This window comes from Rutilus rutilus, assembly GCF_951802725.1.
Source record: "Rutilus rutilus genome assembly, chromosome: 16".
Taxonomy (NCBI): Eukaryota; Metazoa; Chordata; class Actinopteri; order Cypriniformes; family Leuciscidae; genus Rutilus; species Rutilus rutilus.
The window spans coordinates 10,217,505-10,241,108 of NC_140224.1; the positions used below are offsets into that span (position 1 = coordinate 10,217,505).

General features: G+C 35.9%; 1 protein-coding gene across 1 annotated transcript; it reads left to right on the forward strand.

Moving 5' to 3' along the window:
- The first annotated feature begins 1,496 nt into the window (after positions 1-1,496).
- On the forward strand, positions 1,497-23,002 carry vps35l (VPS35 endosomal protein sorting factor like). The gene is made up of 30 exons (XM_084433662.1): positions 1,497-1,554; positions 1,980-2,079; positions 2,485-2,661; positions 3,657-3,773; positions 3,859-3,883; positions 4,805-4,881; positions 4,967-5,095; positions 6,322-6,406; positions 7,373-7,429; positions 7,515-7,611; positions 8,436-8,483; positions 8,565-8,658; positions 9,768-9,968; positions 12,172-12,218; positions 12,734-12,845; positions 12,961-13,077; positions 13,603-13,656; positions 13,751-13,831; positions 13,912-13,974; positions 14,534-14,619; positions 14,750-14,830; positions 14,927-14,990; positions 16,129-16,227; positions 16,971-17,048; positions 17,872-17,986; positions 19,188-19,327; positions 19,413-19,578; positions 19,680-19,798; positions 22,616-22,762; positions 22,841-23,002. The coding sequence occupies exons 1-30, from the start codon at positions 1,538-1,540 to the stop codon at positions 22,937-22,939; spliced, it is 2,892 nt and encodes a 963-aa protein (XP_084289788.1). The 5' UTR covers positions 1,497-1,537; the 3' UTR covers positions 22,940-23,002.
- Positions 23,003-23,604: the final 602 nt, after the last annotated feature.

Sequence of the window (23,604 nt, forward strand, 5' to 3'; positions counted from 1 at the left end):
CCATTACAAACCAGTTGCAAAATGTTTTATTGAAGGTGCAATCTATTAAATGAAATTAGCAAATTATCTAATTAAATATTAAATATTTAGTATATAATATTGTCATATTTGATCAAATTTATCTGAGATCAGAAAAAAATATAGACACTGGTTCATGGGTTCACAGAGATGGCCCCTAGTAGTTAACCATTGAAATTTTGATATATTTCAAAATGTTTCAAGACTTCAAGACGTAATGAAGCCTTGTTTACTGAAATCATGTGACTTTTGCAGTTTGATACATGCTCCGAATCACTGGTTTGAAGCAAATGATTCGCAAAAGTTTAAAAGCTTCACTAAGCATGTTTCGAAAGCGCCCATCACTAGCTAACAGACATAAAAGATACAAATCTTGAAGCTTTGCTTCACTTAGACTGCTGAGGATTTGCTGTTGTTCCACATACTGAATAGAAATGTAGCCTACTTTTTAATCAATTCTTCCATTGTTCCAGACTTCAGATGCCCCAACACCTGTGAGGAGATGACTCAGAGGACTCCAACTCCTGCAAGGACTTCAAATGAAGCAAACTCTGAAACAACATGCACTAATGCAAAATTGTCTATATATCCTAATCATTTGTTAACATGTATTCATTACTTCAATGAGCTCATTGTTTCTGTCTTAAATTCTGCCTTTTTTAATTTATTTAAGACTTAAGCAGATATGCCTTCAGGCATGAGATCTCTTAGGAAGGATGCTGAGGTTTAAACCTGAGCACACGTACAGTAACTTAAATCTCCAAGATACCAGTTAAAAGATGCTTGTATAAACAATAAATGCTTTTCAAATAAAGTCCTCTTTAAAGTTGGCATGAAACAGAGGTTGCAATAGTCTTTTCTTCCATATTGTGACGTACCTAAGTGAATCCCCTTCTCGAAGAAGGACAAATGTAGGGTGGGACTTTGATTTTGTCCATTGGGAATTGATTGGATCATTCATTGGGTTGTTGTGGTTTGCTATTGCTGTGATGACATGTGAGTGACAGTTTGTCCCGCCCTCATGCTAGAAAACACATCATCAGAGAAGAGAAGAGTCCTCTGCAAGTGGAAGAGGAAGTTATTTTGATTAAAATTTACGAGGACACATGAATTAATATATTAAATAATGATATGGAAAAATGCGGCAATACAAGAATTGTCCATTTTGATTTAATGAAAGTAGATTTACATAGAAAAGAATTAACATTTTAAAGAAATTTCCTAAGCGTTTATTTAACATCTGTCAGGAAACATTTTAGATACATTTTGCAGATGAGAAAATGCTCTAAAATATATTTCAGATGAAAACATGCACACAAAGTAGACGTGTGATGTATGTGTGCTGTATGTTGTTGTTATTATTATTATTACTTTCTCTCTCTCTCTCGTTGAAATGTACATTTTTACTGCGAAATAAATCAGCCTCATTCAGATAAATAACTTTGAGTACGTGGTGACTTTTATTATGACAGAAGACTCTTATCTCTAACACTTCGGCATCACATGACACTGATTGAAGATGGCTGCAGTTCAGTGGTAAGAAATGTTTACATTTTAAAACGTTTTTTGACGCTATCAAACTCGCGACGTAAAATTAATGAATAGAGGAATAATGAAGAATATGCACATTGTAATATATCTGTACTTGCGATTAAACATTACTGTAGACTAGAGGGAGGTGTAGTCAGTGTTATGACAGCACAGTGATGTAATTTTGATACCATGATACTGAGTTAGTACACATAGAAAGTACTTAAAACTATTGTAAAGAATATTATGGTATTGTATTTGTACCATGATAACACCACGTTTTGGTCATTATGTCCATCAATCAAACACATCAATGCTATTATGGTGATATGTCCATAAACACAATCTACCTCTTGCACAATTTATTGTACTTAAGTCACATCTAGCATTGACATGATTATCAATATGACAGCTTTATGTGTTTTGCACAGGCACTCTCGGGGCCGTAAATATGAGAGTGAATGGCAGGGGTGTCGTTTGGAGCGTTCACCAGTGGAGTTCAGTGACTATCATCCACTCAAAGCCATCACGGTACATCCACAGTTCTCATAAATACTCATGTTTTATTTAACATAATACTGTTCGCTTGTTATTACAGATTTAGTCCTCTTTGAGTGAACAGCGTTTGAGTATGTTGATCGTTAATACTTTGGAAACTTTTTTGTGTACTGTTTAAATAATTCCATATATATATATTTTCTTTTCATTTCTATTATCTTACCTGTTTGAGTGTCTATCTGTTCTACACAATCCATTAACTGAAGTCTAATAATAATAATAATGCTTCAGTGTATTCTTGACCAAAACACCAAACCTCTGGTTGCTCAGAAAAGGCTGAATGTGTAATAAGTGAATTGCAAAATGCATTGGACAAAAGTAACTTCATGAACAAGTTATTTCAGTCGTAAGTTTGGTAAATAACTGTCTTCTTTTCAGGTGACAGATTCTAAATCTCGGCGTGGGGGGCGGAAAGGCAGCACCTCCTCTACATCTTCTTCCTCTAGTTCTGTGGTTCTGGATCCACTCAGCTCAATGCTGGATGGGACCGACCCACTGTCTCTCTTCGCTGCGGCATCTGAGACCCCAACTCTCCCACACAGCATCTCTGCTGGGGTAAAATTCACAAACCTCACACACATAAACACACCAGTAGGAGTATTATTAAAATCATAATGTGCACTTGTACCCCTATAAAAAAGCAGTGGTAGTATCGGATGGAAATACCATAGTACTTACAGTACATACATACCATGGAATTCAATGATTACTATATAAACGTTTCAAAGGTACTTCAAAGAATCCCATGGTATTATTGAGTATCATTGAATTTTAATCAGTTCTAGAGCAGGTCAGGCAGGATGAGATCTAGCGGTTTGGCTTCCACACAGTTAATCCAGAAGTTAGTGCAGCTGGCTTGGTACTGGTGAACTCCATACATGAGCTTGAAGTTGTCCGTCTCCAAATTAAAGGCCATTCTGCGTGAATCCACATTGAGCAGACACTCTCCGCATGCCAGTTCTTTGGCATTGCTGATGCTGTGCCTCGATATACAGGAGGAGAAGTCCAGTGAGCTCACATCAGGAGTGAGGTTTGCCAGTGACATGAAGCCCATCAGGTTGTTCCACACACGGCTGATGTCTTTAAGCAGCTTCTGTAGTTTAAAGAGACATCCACTCATGCATTGTTTTTGTGCGTTTTGGGGGCAGAGCAATGAAGGGTTTGTTTTAGGGTTGATTTTAAATAAGTGTTTCTCAGAAATCGCTAACTGCACCTTTATGTTTGTACATATATTGGAAATAGTCCCATTATCTGTTGATTAATTAAAAAAAATTATTTTTTTCTCCTGTGGTGAATTATCTGATCTATAAGACAACTGTGAATATTGTCATTTATGTTTATATTTTCAATAATTATTTTGTATATTTTTTGTATGTAAATGTGCCTTCGGTTGTCCTACGTTGGTTACTGTTTTATGCTTTTGTATTTGTTAATATAATTTCACAATTCTAAATAAAAAAATAAAAAAAAAAAAATAATTATGTGTCTGTGAACACGCATCAAACGTTTGTTAAATATGGTCTTATTCACTTTTTACTATTTTGTTTTAGGAGTTGGGGCGGAAACGGCAGGAGAAGGAGGAGGAAGTGGGCTTAGACTTTGAGCCGTGGTCATCTAAACGTGGAGAAATCCTGTCTAGATTCACCACCACTGAGAAACTGTCTATAGTAGGTGCATCAGTTTACAGCTCTTACTTATCCTGTGAGTTTTCACTTTTGACAGACATTAATGAAGCTTTTATTTCTCTTACAGAACCTCTTCATGGGTTCAGACAAGAGTGAGTTCATCGGTTTTGAAGACTCTTTTTATTTGTTCTTGGTTTGTAGCTGTTCTAGTTGTTGTTATTCCAGGTGGCTTGACAGCTCAAAGTCAAATCCTCATCAATTAACCCTCGTCTAAGTCAATGAATTTTATTTTATTTTACATTTTTAATAAATAATTGAGGATTGGTACCTGACATAAATTTTTACATTTCTAAATACATATATATTATATAACACATAGAGGATTAGGGCCTGATATAATTTTTTTACATTTCTAAATCAATCAGTCAATTATTATTATTGTTATTATTATTCATTAAGTTTTAATATTAATTATTATTATTATTATTATTATTTATTTTGAAAATAATTTAGGATTGACATTCATTTTCAAATGAATAATCAATGAATAATCTAGTTTATTGCATTTTTAATAAATAATTCAGGAGTGGTACCTGACAGAAAAACAACTGTTGCAACCTCTATAAAATACTTAGCAAATATAAATCCAGTACTAACTTATGCCGGCCGTACACGGTGCGATTTTTGCTGACGCACGGTGTGATATTTATTTATTTATTATTATTTTTCACTCGAGTGAAAACGCGTGGAAATCGTTGATGCACGTATGGTCGCGGCTCGCAGTGTGTGAGAGGAATTACGAGATGAACCGAGTGCGTTACGAGCACCTCCCGACCTCCTGATAATGTTTAAACATGCCAAAATAATTCGGGGAGTCTGCCCGATTTTGACCAGCGTATAGGCTGCCCCTGTTGCCAAATCATACACAACCACGTCACATAAGCTAGATCAATTAGGCTTTATGCATCCTGCATCCTGACCAGTGCTGAGAAACTAACATATCACATAACAGTGGCATCAGCAACATTCTGTACAATATTTTTTACACATTTAATAGTTTGACTTGTGTTAAGGTAAAGCATCCAGTCCCAGCTCAGCCGTGTCAGAGAAGGTGCGCACTCGTCTGGAGGAGCTGGACGACCTAGAGGAGGTGGGTCTCATCCGGAGAAGCCTTGTTCTTTAATGTCTTTGCTAGACGTGTTTATGAATGTGCTGTGTGTATTGTGTGTGCTCAGGGCTCACAGAGGGAGCTGTTGAACCTGTCCCAGCAGGACTATGTGAACCGCATTGAAGAGCTCAACCAGTCTCTGAAGGAGGCCTGGGGTTCAGACCAGAAAGTCAAAGCCCTGAAAATTGTCATCCAGGTGTGAGGACGGTGAACACACAAACCAATAGTGCACGCTCAAATGACATTTTAAAGGGGCCATGACATGAGAAATCAAATTTGCCTTGATCATATGACATATAAGAGCTCTTCGAACTATTAAACATTATACAAGTTTCATAGCTTAAAACTTCCTCCTCATTATAAACAAAAGGAATTTTTTAATCAAGCACCCAAAACGGCTCGTTTTGATATTGCGGGATATGTGATGACACACAGGCCAATACATTTGCATATGACTGCCTCCAGAGCAAGACATTGACGAATAGTTATACATCATCACACCATAGGCCCCGCCCACTGGCATTCAATCGCTTAACGGCTGACATTTGCCTTCACTGGATGTGAGCGTTGTGATGTGTCAAAAGCAAATAGAACCCATTATAATCACCAACGCTGTCTACACTGGATACAGTATACATATGCATATTCTCTTTCTGACGTATCCACACTCTTGAGTCTGTCATCAACAGGACAAATGGAAGAGTGAAAGTACGTTTGCTTTGTCGTGTCCAATTTAAGCTGCTCGTTTGCGTCTCTGTACAGACTTCAGAAGGATCCCAGCGTAGGAAACAAGTGGTTAGTTTATTTTAGTGGCGTTGGAGGATTATATGTTTGTTCGGATCATTTTGTTTGGTAAACGAGGCACAGCGTAATGGAGAGTTTGCAGATCAACTTGTGTTGAAAGATGAAGCAGCCAACAGTATTAGATCTGACAGCAGCTGCATCATAAACTGTAAGTACATGATTTTCATAATGCTTTGTCTGTAAATGACAGTTTTATATGGATAATGTTTCTAGAACACTTACTCACCGTTTACTGACAAGCCTTAAAGGAACTGCCCCTTAAAAACGGATCATTTCAGACAGAGGCTCAGAATGAAGGTTGAAAATAATAGTTTTTTCACTCACTCACTCATACACATATATATATATATATGTGTGTTTTTTGTGCAAAAAACCTTTTTTAACATTATGATACAACAGTGAACATCAAGAAACATACTAAAATATAATAAAAAAATCCATGTCATGCCCCTTTTAAGTCAAAATAAATTTCAAATTAAGTCTATTACCTTTGATTATATACATATTTCTGGTCTTCTTGTGGATGAAATTATCAGTGCATGTTATTCAAAAGAAAAAAATATCATAATCTCTATCAAAAATGTAATAACTTTTCCTCATGTTATTTTTGTGTCTCAGTGCTCCAAGCTGCTCTCTGATACATCAGTAATTCAGTTCTACCCCAGCAAGTTTGTTCTCATCACAGATATCCTGGACACCTTTGGTAAGAGTTGCTCATGATAATAATCTTTTTGATGTATCGATAATATATGAAACATTTCCAATGCTGCTTTTCTGCAGTATCAATACACTGATAACAGCTGCGCGTTGCCTTCTTTTTCTTGGCTTTTTGCGCTTAAACGGCCAAATACATACAAAATTATGTCAAAATGCCTGTCTTGATGGTATCAGTTTTGGAGCGTAAATAGTTAGCATGTTGTGTAACATTATATTAGATCCGTGCATTAGCTCTTAAAGTGACAGCAGACTAATAAACCTTCTGCTGTCTGTTATGTTAATAAAGAAAATACAAAGAGAAAATCACTCGTTGCTCTTGACTGAATAACTGCATTAGTCTGTATTTAACTATCCGGTGTTATTTCACATTTGATTACTTTAATTTCTACAGTATTTCTACTACATAGTACTGTTAGAACCAGCTTAAAGCCATGTTCATTTCATTTGTCTCTTTATTCAATTGAATTTACTTGTGCTATCATTTTCAATTTGTTTGTGTTCTTATTTTGTTCTTATTGACTGTTTACTTGTCTTTTTTTTGTAAATCTAGTTCAACGATTCAAATAAAGCCTCCCTGTGTAAGCTATTACAACAGAATTGCCCAAATTACAAAAAAGTATGAGATAATAACAAATTATCTGTATAGTGGTATATATGGACGTGTTCCCCATGGTATCGAATATCAATATTTTTCAATATTGATCCTACCTTGCATATCAATATTCCAGTATCGTGACAACACTATTTTTTTATATTTTACTGACAAACATATATCACTTTTTTGCAGCAGCAGCAGCAATAGTTTCTTCATAAATAAGCAAAATTCTTTAAATATAGATTTGTCAGTGTTGATAAACACCAGCAATAATTTTAGGGCAAGATGAAAAATGTGTTTAAAAGCCGCAAGATAAAATGTCTGTCCTTTGCTCCTGATGATGTCATGTGTGTGCAGGTGGTCTGGTGTATGACAGGATCTTGACCATGTGTGCTGACCCTCATCCTTTACCAGGTAAAATAATATGCATCACAGCTCAGCATATTCTTTTAGCATCTCTGACATTTTCTATTGATTTTCCTATTAATGTCGTTCTCAGAATCGTTCTCCGCTGATGAAGTGAATGACACAGCCAAAGAGACGTGTCTCAACTGGTTCTTTAAAATCGCCTCCATCAGAGAGCTTGTCCCTCGATTGTATCTGCTCAACATGATTCCAGATTCTTATTCCAGTATTTAAGCCTGTTCAATGATCAATGATAAAGCTAAAAATGACAAATGAAATAAGTGTTAAAACAAACAGCAATGTTTTAAACCATAAGCAATTTGGTGCAGTTGCTGATATTTATATGACCAAAAGGTAAGATGAAATTCTGATAGCTTGTAGTGAAAATCAATTAGACCTTTTTAATTGTATAGCAGTCTACTTCCATAAAATGCATATAAATATCAGCTATCACTCTATATCTGCAATAATATGTTAGTATGATGATATTTAAATGCTTATTTTTATGATCAAAGCTTTAGTTTTTATTGTGGGGCCAAAACATGTAATGCAATGCAATGATTGAGAGATATACAAATAAACATTCCTCAAAAGCCTGATGTATCATATTTGATACATTTTAGCATTTTATATATATATATATAAAGATTTATGAATATTTATGATTCAAGTAAACTTATGTTGCTTCAGTCCTGTAAGTGTTCATTTTGAAATATTACTAACAATATGAAAGTAATATATTTATCAAAAAGACAGGTGGATACATTTATAGAATTACATTAAAAGGCCTTTATACTTGCTAAAATAGGATAAAATATCAATCAGACGACAGAAGACATGTATTAGGCTGTGTACAACAGGTTATTTACCAAAGTTTTGATCATGTTTACGCAGGCTTTATAGGGTTAAACTGGTTTTCGAGAAAGTTTTGAAAGATAAAAAAAAAAAAAAAAAAAAAAACTTAAATATGAATTTTAACCTTAAAGTGTAATAGTGAGCCTTGACTTTAGCGCAGATATGTTGAAGCTGCTCTTCTGAAATGCAACCGCTTCTTGACTAAGTCGTAAGTATCTGAGCAGTGCTACTCTTCTGTTCATGCAGGCGGGTAGTTTTATCGGTCTGATGTCCTCTCTCTGTCCTTCAGTGGGATTCAGGAGACGCTGCAGAGACTGACAGCGATGATCAGAGGAATAGGAGATCCGCTGGTGGCTGTATATGCACGGGCGTATCTATGCAGGGTGAGAAGAATAAAGCTCTCAGATCGTATATTGTTGTTGTTTTTTTCAAGTGATGGAAGAAATGAAGTGAATTATATAATGTTATTGGGATCACTTTACAATGAGGTTCATTAGTTAACATTTGTTAATGTATTAACTAGCATGAATGAGTAATACATTTGTTACAGCATTCATTAATCTTTGTTAACGTTAGTTAATAATAAAAATACAGCTGTTCATTGTTTGTTCACAGTGCATTTACTAATGTTAACAAATACAGCCTTTGATTTTAATAATGTATTAGTAAACGTTGAAATGAATATGAACAAAGATTAATAAATGCTGAAGAAGGATTGTTCATTCTTAGTTCATGTTAACTAAGGAAGTTAACTAATGAACCTTACTGTAAAGTGTTACCATGTTATTTTATTAAATTGTAGGGTGTGTTTTGTTTTTGGAGAGCTTGGTTAATCAGGCCAATAATAGACTAACAACTACAACTCTTATTTTTTTATTGATCAAAAATCAATCAAATGTGTCAAAAATGTCTACAAAAATTGATCCGAGATCCAAGGTAAAAACCATATAGACACTAGTTCATGGTTTCACAGAGATCATCACACTTTGGCGGCGAACCATTGAAATTTCAAAACAGTTATGATATAATGAAGCTTTGTTTCATGTGAAATCATGTGACAGTTTGGTACGCACTCCAAATCACTGGTTTGAAACAAAAGATTTTGAAGCTTCACAATGCAGTTTCGAAAACTAATTTAAAAAAGGTTTCATGTATGATAACTTATTTTTCACTATAGGACAGGAGTGCAAATCTCAGTTCCTGGAGGGCCATAGCCCTGCAGACTTTAGCTTCAAAACCTAATAAAACACGCCTGATCTAGCTTCCATAGAGCTCCGTAATCAGCCCCACAGTGGAAAATTAAACCGTATCCGTACCGGCTGGGCCGGATCGGCACGGAATGGAACGGTTAAGCAATAAGAACGGTTTGGGCCAATGGTGGAAAAGTGGCTGCACTTTCAATTTTTACATGGTGATAATAAAACAAGCAAAAACCCTGTAGATTGAAATTGAAGTATATTGTAGAGACTCTAGCTATCTATCTTTCTCTCAGGTGGGGATGGAGGTGGCGCCGCATCTGAAGGACAGTCTCAATAAGAATTTCTTCGACCTTCTGGCCTCGTTCCGTCAAATTCATGGTGAAAGTGTGCAGAATCAGCTGGGGCTGCAACGGGTGGAGATCCCCATCTATCTGACCCTCTATTCTCCTGCCATTCACTGGATCCTGCAGTGTGTGGCATACAGAGCACCAGAGGTACATACACACACTCCACTCAGATGCCTGACTGATTGTTTAATTTGTATTAATCCTACCTTGCATTCAAAGTCAGATGTGGAATATTCCTACCTGATAACTCGTACTTCCACCCATAAAAGAGTTCCATTAAATGCTTGGAAGATGATGTATAAGAGAACATTATGACAGTGCTACCATTAGCTTTGCAGATATTGATTATCAACAAACATGTCTCCTAGCAAATTGTGCAGTGCTCGCATTTGTTTTGCAGATGTACAATTATAAACAAAGAAGACAACCTGTTTCTGCAAACATTTGCTAATGATTTTACGATCATGTATTGTAGAAATAATGTTTAAGTGACACCATGTAAAGTTGCCGCATCTCAGAAAATTGAAAGTGGTATAGTTATGAGAAAGTATTTTATGAGAAAGCAAAAATATGAATTGTAACTGGTGATGAACAGAAATTATTTTTTTTTAACCAAAATCTAAATTAAAGTATTAATTTAGCTGAAACTTTGAAATAGTTTATTTAATAATCAACACACACACTTTTTGTATATAAACATTTAAATTGCGTATAAGTCAGTTTTATATAAACTTTGTATTGATATAATTAGGCTTCTACTCCAATTTAATGTTAAAATATAAATATTTAAACAGTGGCTGCTGTTGACAATGAGGGTTACATAATCTGAGAAAAAAACAAATTCCATTTGAATTTGTTCATTCAAAAGTAGACATTTCAAACTTTCTATAGATATATTCCTCATGTCTGTGAGGCAAGTATACGCTGGGTTTTGGTGAATTTTTATGACGTGCTCAAGTTCACCGAGACCGAGACGGCAGAATTTTCATTATTTTACAAAAGCACAACGTTTTGTTTTTGTGAGTTTACAGAAATAAAAGTAGACCCTTTACAGTTTGCATTACTCTTATCTCTATGAACAAAATTGACGGAGTATTTTAAGTTAAATGCAGTGATCGTGCCGGCACCTGAATGTCATGCAGTAAGCGCGCTCTCCACACAAACACTTGAATAATTTCCTAATAATAGTGCCATTTATCTAGGTTATCATTAGAGTGAGCATTTTTTTAATTTTCCTGCAACTAACCAACTAATAAAATTTTGGTTGACCAAGCTTCTTCTAGTCGACAAATGGTTAGTTGTGCCACCTCAGCAGTGTAAAGATTGCATTTGTCGATGTTGATCATCTGCATGTCGCTAGTCTCTGTACTGTGAAGTCGCTTGTGGGCGTTCCTAGTGCTGTCGCTCTAATGCTATTGGTAGACTGCACGTCTGGCCATACCTTTAGGAAATGCAATCACAAGTGATATATAAAACTAAGATCTCATTCTAATTTGACTAGGAATAAGACTTAAAATAATTAAAAGTAGCATTCTGCTGTTGGAGAGTGTTGTGATATAAACTACAGCAGTGCTCAGTGCATTAAATCATTAACCAGATTAACGATCGATCAATCAACAAATTTAATTCACTCATACTGTTCAAAATTACTAAAACGTCATTGCAATAAATTTTCTTGTCTCTAATAATCAACATAATGCATGGGGAAACTGTAAAATGAACTGCAGCAGTGCTAAACTGTTCACTGCATCATATAATTAACAACACAAACTATCAATGTATGAATCAATCTCACAAGACTGCCGACAGTTTCTTTTCCACGCATCATTTTATTAAATCCATGTATGTGTTTACAGTCAAATAATATAAAACAGTGAAATCGCTCCGGAACTCTGTCCTGTCTTGCCTGCACTCGAGACGGTGACGTGAGCTTCACAGTCTTCACTCCTATTGGTTGTCGCTCGCGAAAGTCGCTGCTCATTTGCATAAAGTTGCAATTTCGGAACTTTTGTCGCATGACTCCTGTTGCTTGACACGCCAACATTCTGTCGTCACTGTCGCTCGTGTCGCTGGTAGTCGCCAGCTCTCCATTGAAAATTAATGGGATCATGTCGCTTTGATGCTGCGTGTCGCTGGAGGTGTGAATGGGGCTTAAGACTTTTGCACAGTACTGTATATTTCCCCTCAATGCAAACATTAATTTATAACTCTGCTGTGAACTTTCTAGTCAAAAAGTTTTGAAGTTGGTTTAAGTGTGTTGTTGGTTTTAGATCAAAGAAACATCTTACAGATTTGTGAGACCATTTCAGTGATTTTGATTACATGTGTTTGATCCATTTGTCTTTTAAAGGTTCTGCTAACAGAGATGATGGACAGATGCAAGAAGTTGGGCAACAAGTAAGATCTCTTCACTGAGGAACATTTTACAACTTAATATCTATGACCAAGAATGATGAAAATTAAGCTTGAGACTCATTATGAATAATGTCTTTAGTCGCATTGGAATTTTGTTTTCTTCATCTTGTACTACTGCGGTATAGACCATAGAGCCAGACATTCTTGATAAATTAGTGATGTTTCCTTAGGCATGTAATTAATTACTGAATTGGTTGTGATATGTGCACGAATGATGCCTCAAATCTGTCTTGTGGATGAGAGTGACTAACATTTTTGCTTAGCAGACGGACGAAAAACACCCCAAAATAAATTCCCATCGAGACCTGGTCTAGAGACCAGAATATCATAGATATTTGGTGGTTGGCTCTTTTGACCATTAAGCAGCCACCCAGAACAGCCTAGCATTGTGGTCATGACTTTTACATGGGCAAGCGTATTTAGAAAATGTAAAAATCTTGATTTTACAACTGCAGAATTTATGGTGTTTGAAATTGCAGTATTCATTTTTCCTATAGTGCTCTCCTGCTGAACTCTGTCATGTGGGCATTCCGGGCAGAATTTGTTGCAACAAGAGCAACAGACTTTATTGGCATGATCAAAGACTGTGATGAAGCTGGATTTCCCAAGGTGACAGACACACACACACACACACGCATACCAAACTGCACACAGGTCCAAAACACTTTGGTGAATATCAGTGTCTATGTCATAGTTTATTCTCATGATTCTCTCTGTTCTTCAGCACTTGCTGTTTGCGTCTCTGGGTCGCAGTCTGTCCTGTGCTGACCCTCCAGAGAGCGAAAGACTCTCCATACTCAATGAAGCTTGGAAGGTCATCACTAAAGTGCGCGGCCCAAGGGTAAACAACTGTGAATGTTTTAAAGCACACAGTATAAAAAAGGGAATCTGTAATAAGAATTAAATACAGATTTGAATAAAATGAAAATAAACATGTACTCATGTACTCATGTACACATCTGCATTAGTGGAATTGCATTGGCATCGAATGCAATTCCACTATTACATTTAACTGTATTTATCTGACTGTTATCAATTTTGTAGCAGTAAATTAGGAGGTGTCATATCGATCACAAGTTCAGTATGGAGTGCCGCAAGGCTCAGTACTAGGACCATTGCTTTTAACCCTACATGCTATGTGTGTTATAAATGCCTGACAAAGTCCGTTTCTTGCATTTGTGTTTGCGTTTTTCCATCTTCAAAATATCTTTAAAATATGACATATGCTCTCAATGTCAAATGCAAAAAAGTTAACTCATGCATTCATGACTCAAGCTATTGTCTAAAGCACTATATACCTGTAAATAATGATGACTTGACTTAAATCCATTCACTGCTTTTTGTTTGTATTATGTCTATGACTCAGGATTACATCAACTGTGCTGAGATCTGGGTGGAGTTCACCTGCCGCCACTTCACAGTGAGTTATCTGCTCTATTTGCCTGAAACATCAGGTGTTGCAAATCATTATTTGAGCAGAATTTTTTTAAACGTTTCAAATTTCTCACTTGTAGAAACGGGAGGTGAACACGGTTCTTGCTGACATTATCAAACACATGACTCCAGACAGAGCTTTCGAGGATGCTTATCCACAGGTATGCAAAAAAACATATACACATGATGTTGTATGTTGTTGATGTCGCAACGATTCATCCCCCTTCTTTTGTGTTCTCAGCTGCAGTCAGTGATAAACAAGATCCTTCCCTACTTCCATGACTTCTCTGTGCTCTTCTCTATGGTATGACCACAGCAATCATTTTTACATTTTTAATTTTATGGATCATGGTGGAAGAACATAATGCTCTAATTTACCCCTTAAATGGTCTGTGAAATGGAAGAATAAGCTATATAAAGTTACCTGAAATTACATTTTAACAATCAACCTTTGAAAACTGCTGTATGGCTAAATTAAAATCTTTTTAAAATAAAAAAATACTTTGTCAAAATAAAAATAAAAGTTAAACTTAGTTTACAGATCTATGTTTCAGTTGAGACTTGAAAATACATTCTACATACCAGGAAATAAATAGGCGTAGTTATTCAAATTAATGGTAATTATTTTTTATGTTGTGTCATAATACTAATTGGATGAATTTCATTAAATTGTTGTGTTTCGCATATCTTTGAATTGCAATTCAGTAAATTCTTCTTACTGTCATTCTTACTGTCTTTACATTTTGCTCAAAATAAACAATTTTACAGGAATTTTAAAAGAAAATATAATCTGTAATATAAAATGAACTAGTATGATCATAAAGTGATTTGTTTTTGCTGATGTATAGTTTTAATGATTGCAGGAGAAGTTTTTGCCCTTTCTGGACATGTTCCAGAAAGACAGTGTGAGGGTGGAGGTGTGTAAATCAATCATGGAGGTCTTCATCAAGTATGTTTTTCACTCACTATTCAATATTAAAACTCCCCTTGTTTGTAGCTAAACAAGTGTTCAAATACTGGGAAGAGGATGATTAGTGTTTATTCTAGTTCTAGTTACAAGGTTTCTTTCTTTTGTTTAGACACCAGCAGGAAGCAACGAGAGACCCCGTGATTCTCAATGCGCTGCTGCACATCTGTAAGACCATGCACGACTCTGTCAAGTGAGTGAGATATACAGTATATTAATGCGTCTCACTATTAATGCAGAATAAGAGAGTGTTACATTGACGTGTTTGCATGTGGTCTTTGTGTTGTAGTGCTCTAACTCTAGATGATGAGAAAAGATCTCTGGCTCTTCTGATCAACGGATTTATTCGTATGGTGAGTCCGTGTCCTACAATGCTGTATATCAGTTAAAAAAAAAAAAAAAAAAAATCCTATTTGCATGAACTGGAAGCTAGTTCTTCATTTTGAGAGCTCAACTGTCAAAAATAAGAACTGGCATCATGTCATGTCAAGCCAAAATGTTTAAATTTGTTATTTTCTAGTAACCACATACAGCATCTTGAACAATGAGATGATCTGGGTTATAAACATGCATCAAGAGCTGTGCCATTTCATCTCAGAAGAGAAAAAATCAAAATATACAAAGATTATATTTTGTAATGCAGAAAAATAAATAGTGATATATAATGAAATTTTTAAAGTGTAAGTTTGCTGATTTTCAACCCACTTTGTATGTTACACTGTTCGTAGTATATGGAAACGAATAATGGGCTCTAGGGCTTTCGTGAAAGCTAGATTGTACTTCCACATTTTTGTGTCCATGTCCATGCACAGTTGGATCGACAGAGGGTTGTTATTGTAAGAGAAGGTTCATCACTGAAAATTGTATCATACTTTGTCTACTTGTTAAACAGAATTTTGGTAAAAATGGAACACTATGGCAACAGCCTTCTTAGTTGTACACAATGACATTTTGCTTCGGGGGTTAGCTTCCTCTTCTTCCAAATGAACTGATGGAATGGCAGTTTTTTTAACCCCCCTAGGTTTGGCCTAAAACACTGTTTTTTTGTCATCCAGTTTGAAATGTTGACTACAAATACAAAAGTTTTCGTTGTGGCGTTCTCTTCAAATGTATGATTCTTTGCATCCTTTAGCCACTGCCCTCAACGCTCTGGAGTCTGCACAGGAAACCGAAAGAAACTCACTCCTGCTAAATGTTTACTCTTTGAAATCTTGCACCCGGTAACAATACAGAACAACACCATTGTGACTGAAAGTTTACTACTTAAGCAAGATGGTATTTGACTCTGATCAAGCCTATCCAAAATGAGCAGAATGGAAGTGGCCTTGGATGGCAACATGCCCAGTGCATCATGGGTGTTGAATTTTTTTCTACCTTCAATTTGCCAGTGCTAAAGTACCCCTTAAACTGGTACGGTCAGAGTCGGCATCTACAATATGACCTATACAGTCTTACTAACTTTTTTTGTATTTTGGTCCTTTGTTTCATTAGGTGTCTTTCGGGAGGGACTTTGAACAGCAGTTGAGTTTCTGTGTGGAAGCCCGAGCGACCTTCTGTAATCTAGAGCCCGTCATCATTCACCTGATACATGTGAGCACCCTTTGTCTTAAGCAAGTGTTATGTATTAACAAAACCCTTTAATGTCAGATATTTACTTGAAGCACCTCCTGAGATTTTAATGTCATATTTTTATAATTTAACAACACATCTGCATGTTCACTCTTATCTGATGTTAGTCACATGACATTCAGGTAAACAAATAAAATATAGACATTTTTATTTAAATGTATGTTTTTATTATGATTTAATTATTAGCTTTCATCAACTCATGAACCCCTTGCGATTTGTATTCTACATACCAGGGAATAAATTATTCTAATTAATGATAATAGTTATTATTCAGAATATTCAGAATTCTAGAGCTGAACTTATGACATTCCTATTTTGTCTGTTGCATTTCTTTGAATTGCAGTTCAGTAAATTCCTCTTATTGTCATTCCAATTCAAAATTCAAATTTAACATCCTTTTGGACCAATTGAGTTCAAATTCCTTCAAATTTTGTCCATAATAATTTTACAGGAACTTTAAACTATAATGTAATCAGTAATATAAAAGATTCTCAGCTGCTAACTGATAAGCATGCCTTAACAATTGCTTATGATACAGGGCTTATTAAAACATTATTTATATTAAGTCTTTTACCATGTATTTTTAATGTCCTGTGTGTTTTATACTAGTAAACAAATTAAAAACTATTTGGAAAATGCTCTAATCTGTTAGTGTAATGGAGTGCTGAGGAACCGTATGTCATGATGAAATGTCTCTCTTACAGACGGTGAATCAGTTAGCCATGGAGACCAGACGTGTGATGAAAGGCAATCACTCACGTAAAACGGCTGCTTTTGTCAGGGTTGGTTTATTCTTTTTACAAAATGTTAATGTGTGAATCTCATGAAAAAGAAAAAAAAAAATTTTTTTTTTTTTTTTTTTGACAAATAAAAAATAAATCTCTAAGATGTGTAAGGTAGTTTATATAATTATATTTTTTCTGCATTACAGTAATGACAACTGAAGGAAATGTGCTTAATTTTTATTAAATAATATAATGTAGGTTTAATTTCCTTGTGTAAAATTGTTCTTATTGGAGTGAAATGTGGACATATTTTTGACAGGTTTGGTAGATCGCACCTAATAATGTTGGATCCAAGTCAAGTCACCTTTAATTATAAAGCGCTTCATACAGTACAGATTGTTTCAAAGCAGCTTTACAGTAATAAACAGTAGAAAATAATGATCAATGATGCAAACTTCGTCAAATATAAGATTCAAATTCTGCTGTAAAGCAGCTCTTCAGAAGACAAGTAGTTGATTCTGTTCAGTAACTGTAAAGTTCATCAATTCTGAATTGAGTTCATTTCAGCTATCAGCAGCTTTACAGAAGACAAGAGTGTCATTATTCAGATCAATTCGGTTCAATGTTGATTCAGTTCAGTTCAATAACTGTCGATGTTGCTAAATTGATCAATTATGACACGAAGCAGCATCAGCTATAAAGCAGCTCTGCAGAAAACAGTGGTGTTGTCATCGTTCAAGTTTTTGTTCTCATCAAATAGTGTCAGTGCAGTCGAATCGATAAAATTACTGAATATTAACTGCCTTTTAAATGACTTGATCCTGTTTTATCCTATAAGTGACTGAGCTTTTGCTGCCTGTTGTGTGTTGTCTATTTCCAGGCGTGTGCTGCCTACAGTTTCATCACCATTCCATCTCTCACGAGTATCTTTAGTCGTCTCAACCTGTACCTGCTCTCTGGACAGGTAGCGCTGGCCAACCAGTGTCTGTCCCAGGGTGAGTGCTGGAGCCTCCCATACACAAAATATACCTTTTGTACATCCTTGTTCCTGCCTCTAATGGAGAATGAGGATTTGAAATACCCTTCATTCAAAACTTTGGAATCTTTAAGATTTGATGAATGTTTTTGAAAGAAGTCTCTTCTGCTCACCAAGGAAATACAGTCACAATGGCAATATTGTGTAATACTATTACAATTTAAAATAACTCTACTATTGTAACATATTTTAAAATGTAATTCATTCCCTTAATAAAGGCCCTTTCACACCAAAGACGACAACTATAACGCTATAAAGATAAAGATGTAGTTTTAAAAATTGATCTAAATGTAAATGAATAGCAGAATCCAAACCACAGCTATAACGGTAATGGCACAGAGAAACGATACGATTGGTATCACTTTCACAACAATTTTTTTTTTTTTTTTTTTCAGTTGATGATAAAAGCTCTAACAGCCAATCAGAATCCATCCTGCTTTAAAGAGCTCGAGCATTTAAAGCGGCAGACGACAGAACTACAGTGCGTGCTTAGAACAGAACGATATTGTGCGTTGGTGTGGATGCTAATATAGTTATCGTTATAGCTATCTTAATGAAATTAAAATTCAGCTTTGCCATCACAGGAGTACATTTTAGAATATATATAAAATAGAAATCAATTATTTTCGGGGCTGTTTACACGACTACAGCGTTTTGGGTGCCTAAGTGCACGTTTTTGAGAACGGTCTCCGTGTAAACGACAAAAACGCGAATCTCTGAAGACGATGACGTCATGCACATCTGTATTACGTGTTCAGTCTATAGTGTTTCATCGCCATCTAATGGTGGCAGCAGAATACAGCGTTTTTAGTCGTTTTCGCGGATCCATGTGAATGGGGATTGTTTTAATGTTGTCGTCTGTACGCAGAAAACTCAAAGAAAACAACTTCTCCATTTTAAGCAAATCGTTGTCTTAAATTGTAGTGATGTTTCGCAGTATTACTGTATGTTTTTTATCAAATAAATGCAGCCATGGTGAGCAAAAGAGATTTCTTTCAAAAACACTATAAAATCTTGAAGATTCCCAACTTTTGAATGGTAGTGTACAAAACTGACCTCAGATCGACCCCATGATCGACCAAGACTGGGTGTGATATTATGGATTTGATATGGACTGAGAAAATGTTTGAGAAAAATTCTTTTCTGCTTCCGTTTCTCAGCCGACGCGTTTCTAAAGGCAGCGGTTGGTATTTTGCCGGAAGTCCAGCGTACCATCAGCATTGAGGGAAAACAGCGATCATCAGAGCCCTTCTTTCTCGAATTCATTAACAACTTCCTCTCCACACTGCTCGTAGTGCCGGTAATATATGCGTAAACATTTGCAGGAATGTTCTAGCCGTGTCTCTAGTGCATATCTGAGCGCCATTGTTCAATATGTCTCATAGGACCATCCGGAGCAGGGTGTGCTGTATCTGGTGCGAGGGCTCTTGAATATGGTACAGGACTACACCTGGGAGGACAACAGTGATGCCAAGGTCCGCGTCTACATCAGCGCTTTACCATTGCTAGCAGCAATGAGCCAGGAAAGCTATCTCTACATCATTCCTAAAGGTACCGCACTGAATCAATGCAGAAAGCCACTCTAATAAACATCATCTTAAAGTCTTTCTGACACTGAATTCTAAACGGAATCACTTTTGCTCTTGTTGCAGTGGATTCCAATGAAACCCTCTATGGAGGAGATCCCAAGTTCATCGCAGAGATCAACAAGTTGTGTGAGACTCTGATTGGTCAGGTTCTGGATCATTTAAAGACTCTGGGCCGAGATGAGGTGAGCATTAATCCAGGATACCGTGTCTCTAAAAAGTATTTGTAATCTTATAAATGTATGAATGTCCCCGCGTTAGATAACAAAATATCATAGTATAATAGCTTGTTAGGATTTACATGATAAAACAATCATTTTAATGATAAAAAAAATAAAAAAATAATGGAAATGTTCTTGCTGACAGTGTACATTAGAGGGCGACCGAGTTTTTGCAGATTAATCTGTCGATAGATACTTCTTGGAACTATCGCTAATCGGGAAAAATCAGTGCTGATAGTAGCCGAACATTTGTTTTGGGGGGCTGTTTGATTTATCCATGTTCTGGAGCTTGAGGGTTCTATAGTCTTTGGTTTCACAGTATAAAAGCGCCCCTAGAGGTGAAATGACACCAATCACAGACTCCACATGCAGCTTGTTGTGAAACGGGATGAGGCTTTGCACTGAAGAAAACTGATAAAAATAGCTGTTTCCATCCAAAGTTGCGAATTTAAATTGTGTGCAAAATTTGAATATCGCATAAAACATTTGCGAATAAAGCACCATTTCCGTCCCATGTGTTCAAGAGAACAAAATCGTCACTTCCTGGGAAGTTTACGCAAAATATCTGTAATAAAAATGGAAGTTAATGCAATTGGGGAAGTCACTGTGGCTCTTTGTTTGTACATCATAAATTGCTTGTATCGTAAAATTCTCATAGCTATTATATTGTACAAACTTTTGATGGAAACACGAATATGATGCACTACTGATATAAAATCAGTAAAAAATGTGTTAATATCATGTTTCTATTTTCAGAATTAGGTTGTTTTTATTTTGTCCCATCCACCCAAACACAATTTGGGTGGATGGGACAGCATGATTTTGGGTGATTGGGACAGTGCTTAAAGACTTTTCTAATTAAGAAAATGATTAACCTTGCAATAGAGAACCATTGTTTATGCTCTGTATGCTCTAAATCAGTGGTTCCCAACTTCTTTATTTGCGCAAGCCCTAATTAATCAACCGGAAAAATATTCATGAACTAGCTAGATTTTCCTAAAATAAAACAACCAAATTCTGAAAATAGAAACATTATAGTTAAACATTTTTTACTGATTTTGTTGCAGTAATAAACCATATTCATGTTTCCATTAAAGGTTTGTGCAGATTAAATGCGTTTGTCAAACAGTTAATTGGTGATGGAGCCACCCAACATCTCATCCAAATATTACAACAACAAAAAACATTTAAATTATTTACATGATTTTTAAATGACAATTAAAATGACTTTTGGCCTTCTTTTACATCAATCACATGTGTTGTACTGTATTAATTGTGGATGGATTTATAAAACATTGAGAAATAAAGTTGAACAGAATAAACATGACTCTAAATAATGAACAGAAAAATAAAAGTTGCATATAAAATTATATCAAAGTATGGACAAACTTGTGCAATACAGTAAATATGCTTACACAACCCTAAATGATTGAAAAGATGTGCTGTCCCAATCACCCAAATATTACCAAAAAAAGGGGGTTTTGGCTTAGTTTATTTAAAAGTGTATGTCACACATCCTTTCATTATAATATAAACTTTTTTCCTGTTCAAATGGATAGGTAACATCTCCAGTATTACAGAAATGTATCGTGTTGGGCGGATGTTTTTAAGGCGGAAATTCAAAAACTGTCCCAGTCACCTTTAATTCACCCTACTTCTCGCCATTTTTCTGGTCACATGATCTGTTGAGGCAAAGTCATGACTTTTTGTTTTATTCGGAAAATGTGTTTCCATCATGGTTCATGCGCATGTTGGCTTTTTGGATAAAAATAATTGGGTAACACTTTATTTCGATAGTCCACTTTAGACACTTTACTAACTATAAGTAACTTGGCAACTACAAGTCAACTTATTCTCCTAACCCGAAACCCTAACCTAACAGTCTACTCACAGTCTACTAATACTCTAATGAGAGTTAGTTGACATGTAGTTGAAAAGTTACTTATAGTTCTAAAGTGGACTATCGAAATAAAGTGTAACCAATAATTATCCACCTTAATTGAGCGCATACATTTTTAGAATTTATGCACATCTTGGCGTTTCCGTCCAGCCTGCTTTTTATAAAAAAAAAAATTATGCAATATCCCAAAATGCACATAAAAGTTGGTGGGTGGAAACAGCAAAATGCTAATCATGTGTATTATACACATTATCATTATGGTACAATAAATCAAGGTCTGTGATGGTAACCTCTCACCTTTCATCTTAATACGCCGATTTAAACAAACAAACAAACAAACCACCAAAGATTCACTTCTGATATATGAAGATCCAGTGAGCTTTTATTTTTTGGGGTTGAGAGGAGATATTGCTATAAACATTGAGTAATGTTAAGTATATCTTTATTTAATCTCAGAATATCACACAAACCTGCAATAATTAAACATGTTAAATTACACAAATATAATATTTAATCTTTATTACCAGTGTCTTTGCTGCTGACCTTCGATGATCCAATTCAACCATACTATTAAGCAAAATTGGGTTAACCTTTTTTTTTTTTTACAGTATGTGCACTTATGTGTATTTACAGTATTCTTACCTAAGAAAGTACTGGGTAATATAAGGTAACTACAGGGGTTACAATTAGGTTTAAGAGTAGGTTCAGGTTCACAATTATTTAATTGTTTAGGGAGTCACACTATGTTGTAATGCATTACTTTTTAAAAGTAACTTTCCCCAACACTGCACTGTGTGTAATATTATTAATGTGCATGATTTTGCATGGCTGCAGGTCTGATATGTTATATCTGTGCTGATGTGTGTGTGTGTGTGTGTAAGGGAGTGCGCAGGCAGGGCAGTCTGGCCTTCTCTCTGTTCGGCTGTCTGTTGGCCCACGGTGATCTACGGAACAACAAACTCAATCAGCTGGCTGTCAACCTGTGGAACCTCAGTCACAAACACGGCTTCTGTGAGACACGCACATCGGTGAGTCGTGTGCACACACATGCGTTGACGATCAGCTGCAAATATAATGCCTTGACCCATGTCTCTCGTCCTCTCCAGGTTCGGACTCTAGAGTACATCAAACATCAGGCACAGCTGGCTGACATGAGCCATCTCTCTGACATCATAGCACGTCTGTCTCTGCAGTCCCGAGCATGACGCGTGACAGGCTGTCAGAAACCCTGAAACCATTATTAAAACTAACCTGTAGTTCAATCTTCTGTCAAAAATCTAGTCACGACCTATTCATATTTCTTATTGTCTGTGTCAGTTTGCACTTGTTTTTGTACAGTTTGTGTGCATAACATAGGAATTTATGTCATAAAATACTCTAAATCATAATGCCTTGTTGATTTTGTTCGAGAACAGACAGGTTTGAGGACTTCAGGTTCAAAACATCTTTGTTTCTCGGGATGAGTTTCAATCAGAACTGGTTGGTCACAGAGCTTATTTTCCGCAATAATCCAAATCATGTTAAACTCCAATTGGGTTCAAGGGTCACACCAACTTCTAGTTTAGCCCATCAAAATACATCACTGCAGCTCCTCATCTGCTCCCATCTGGCATTGCATCCCAGACAGCAACATAGTGTCGGCCCAGATCTGGAACGCGTTAAATCCACGTACCAGATGTGGCCCGGATCTGGGCCGACATTATGTTGCTGTCTGGGATTGGTGCATTAACTAATGGCAAGATTTTTTAAAGTCTCCATTACCTATAACAGTATTTCCCCCAAAAAAAGTAGCTACTGGATATTGGTTGACATCGTTTACACAACCCAGGTGACATCGTTCAAAAAGGAAATATTTAATTAGCATCAATTT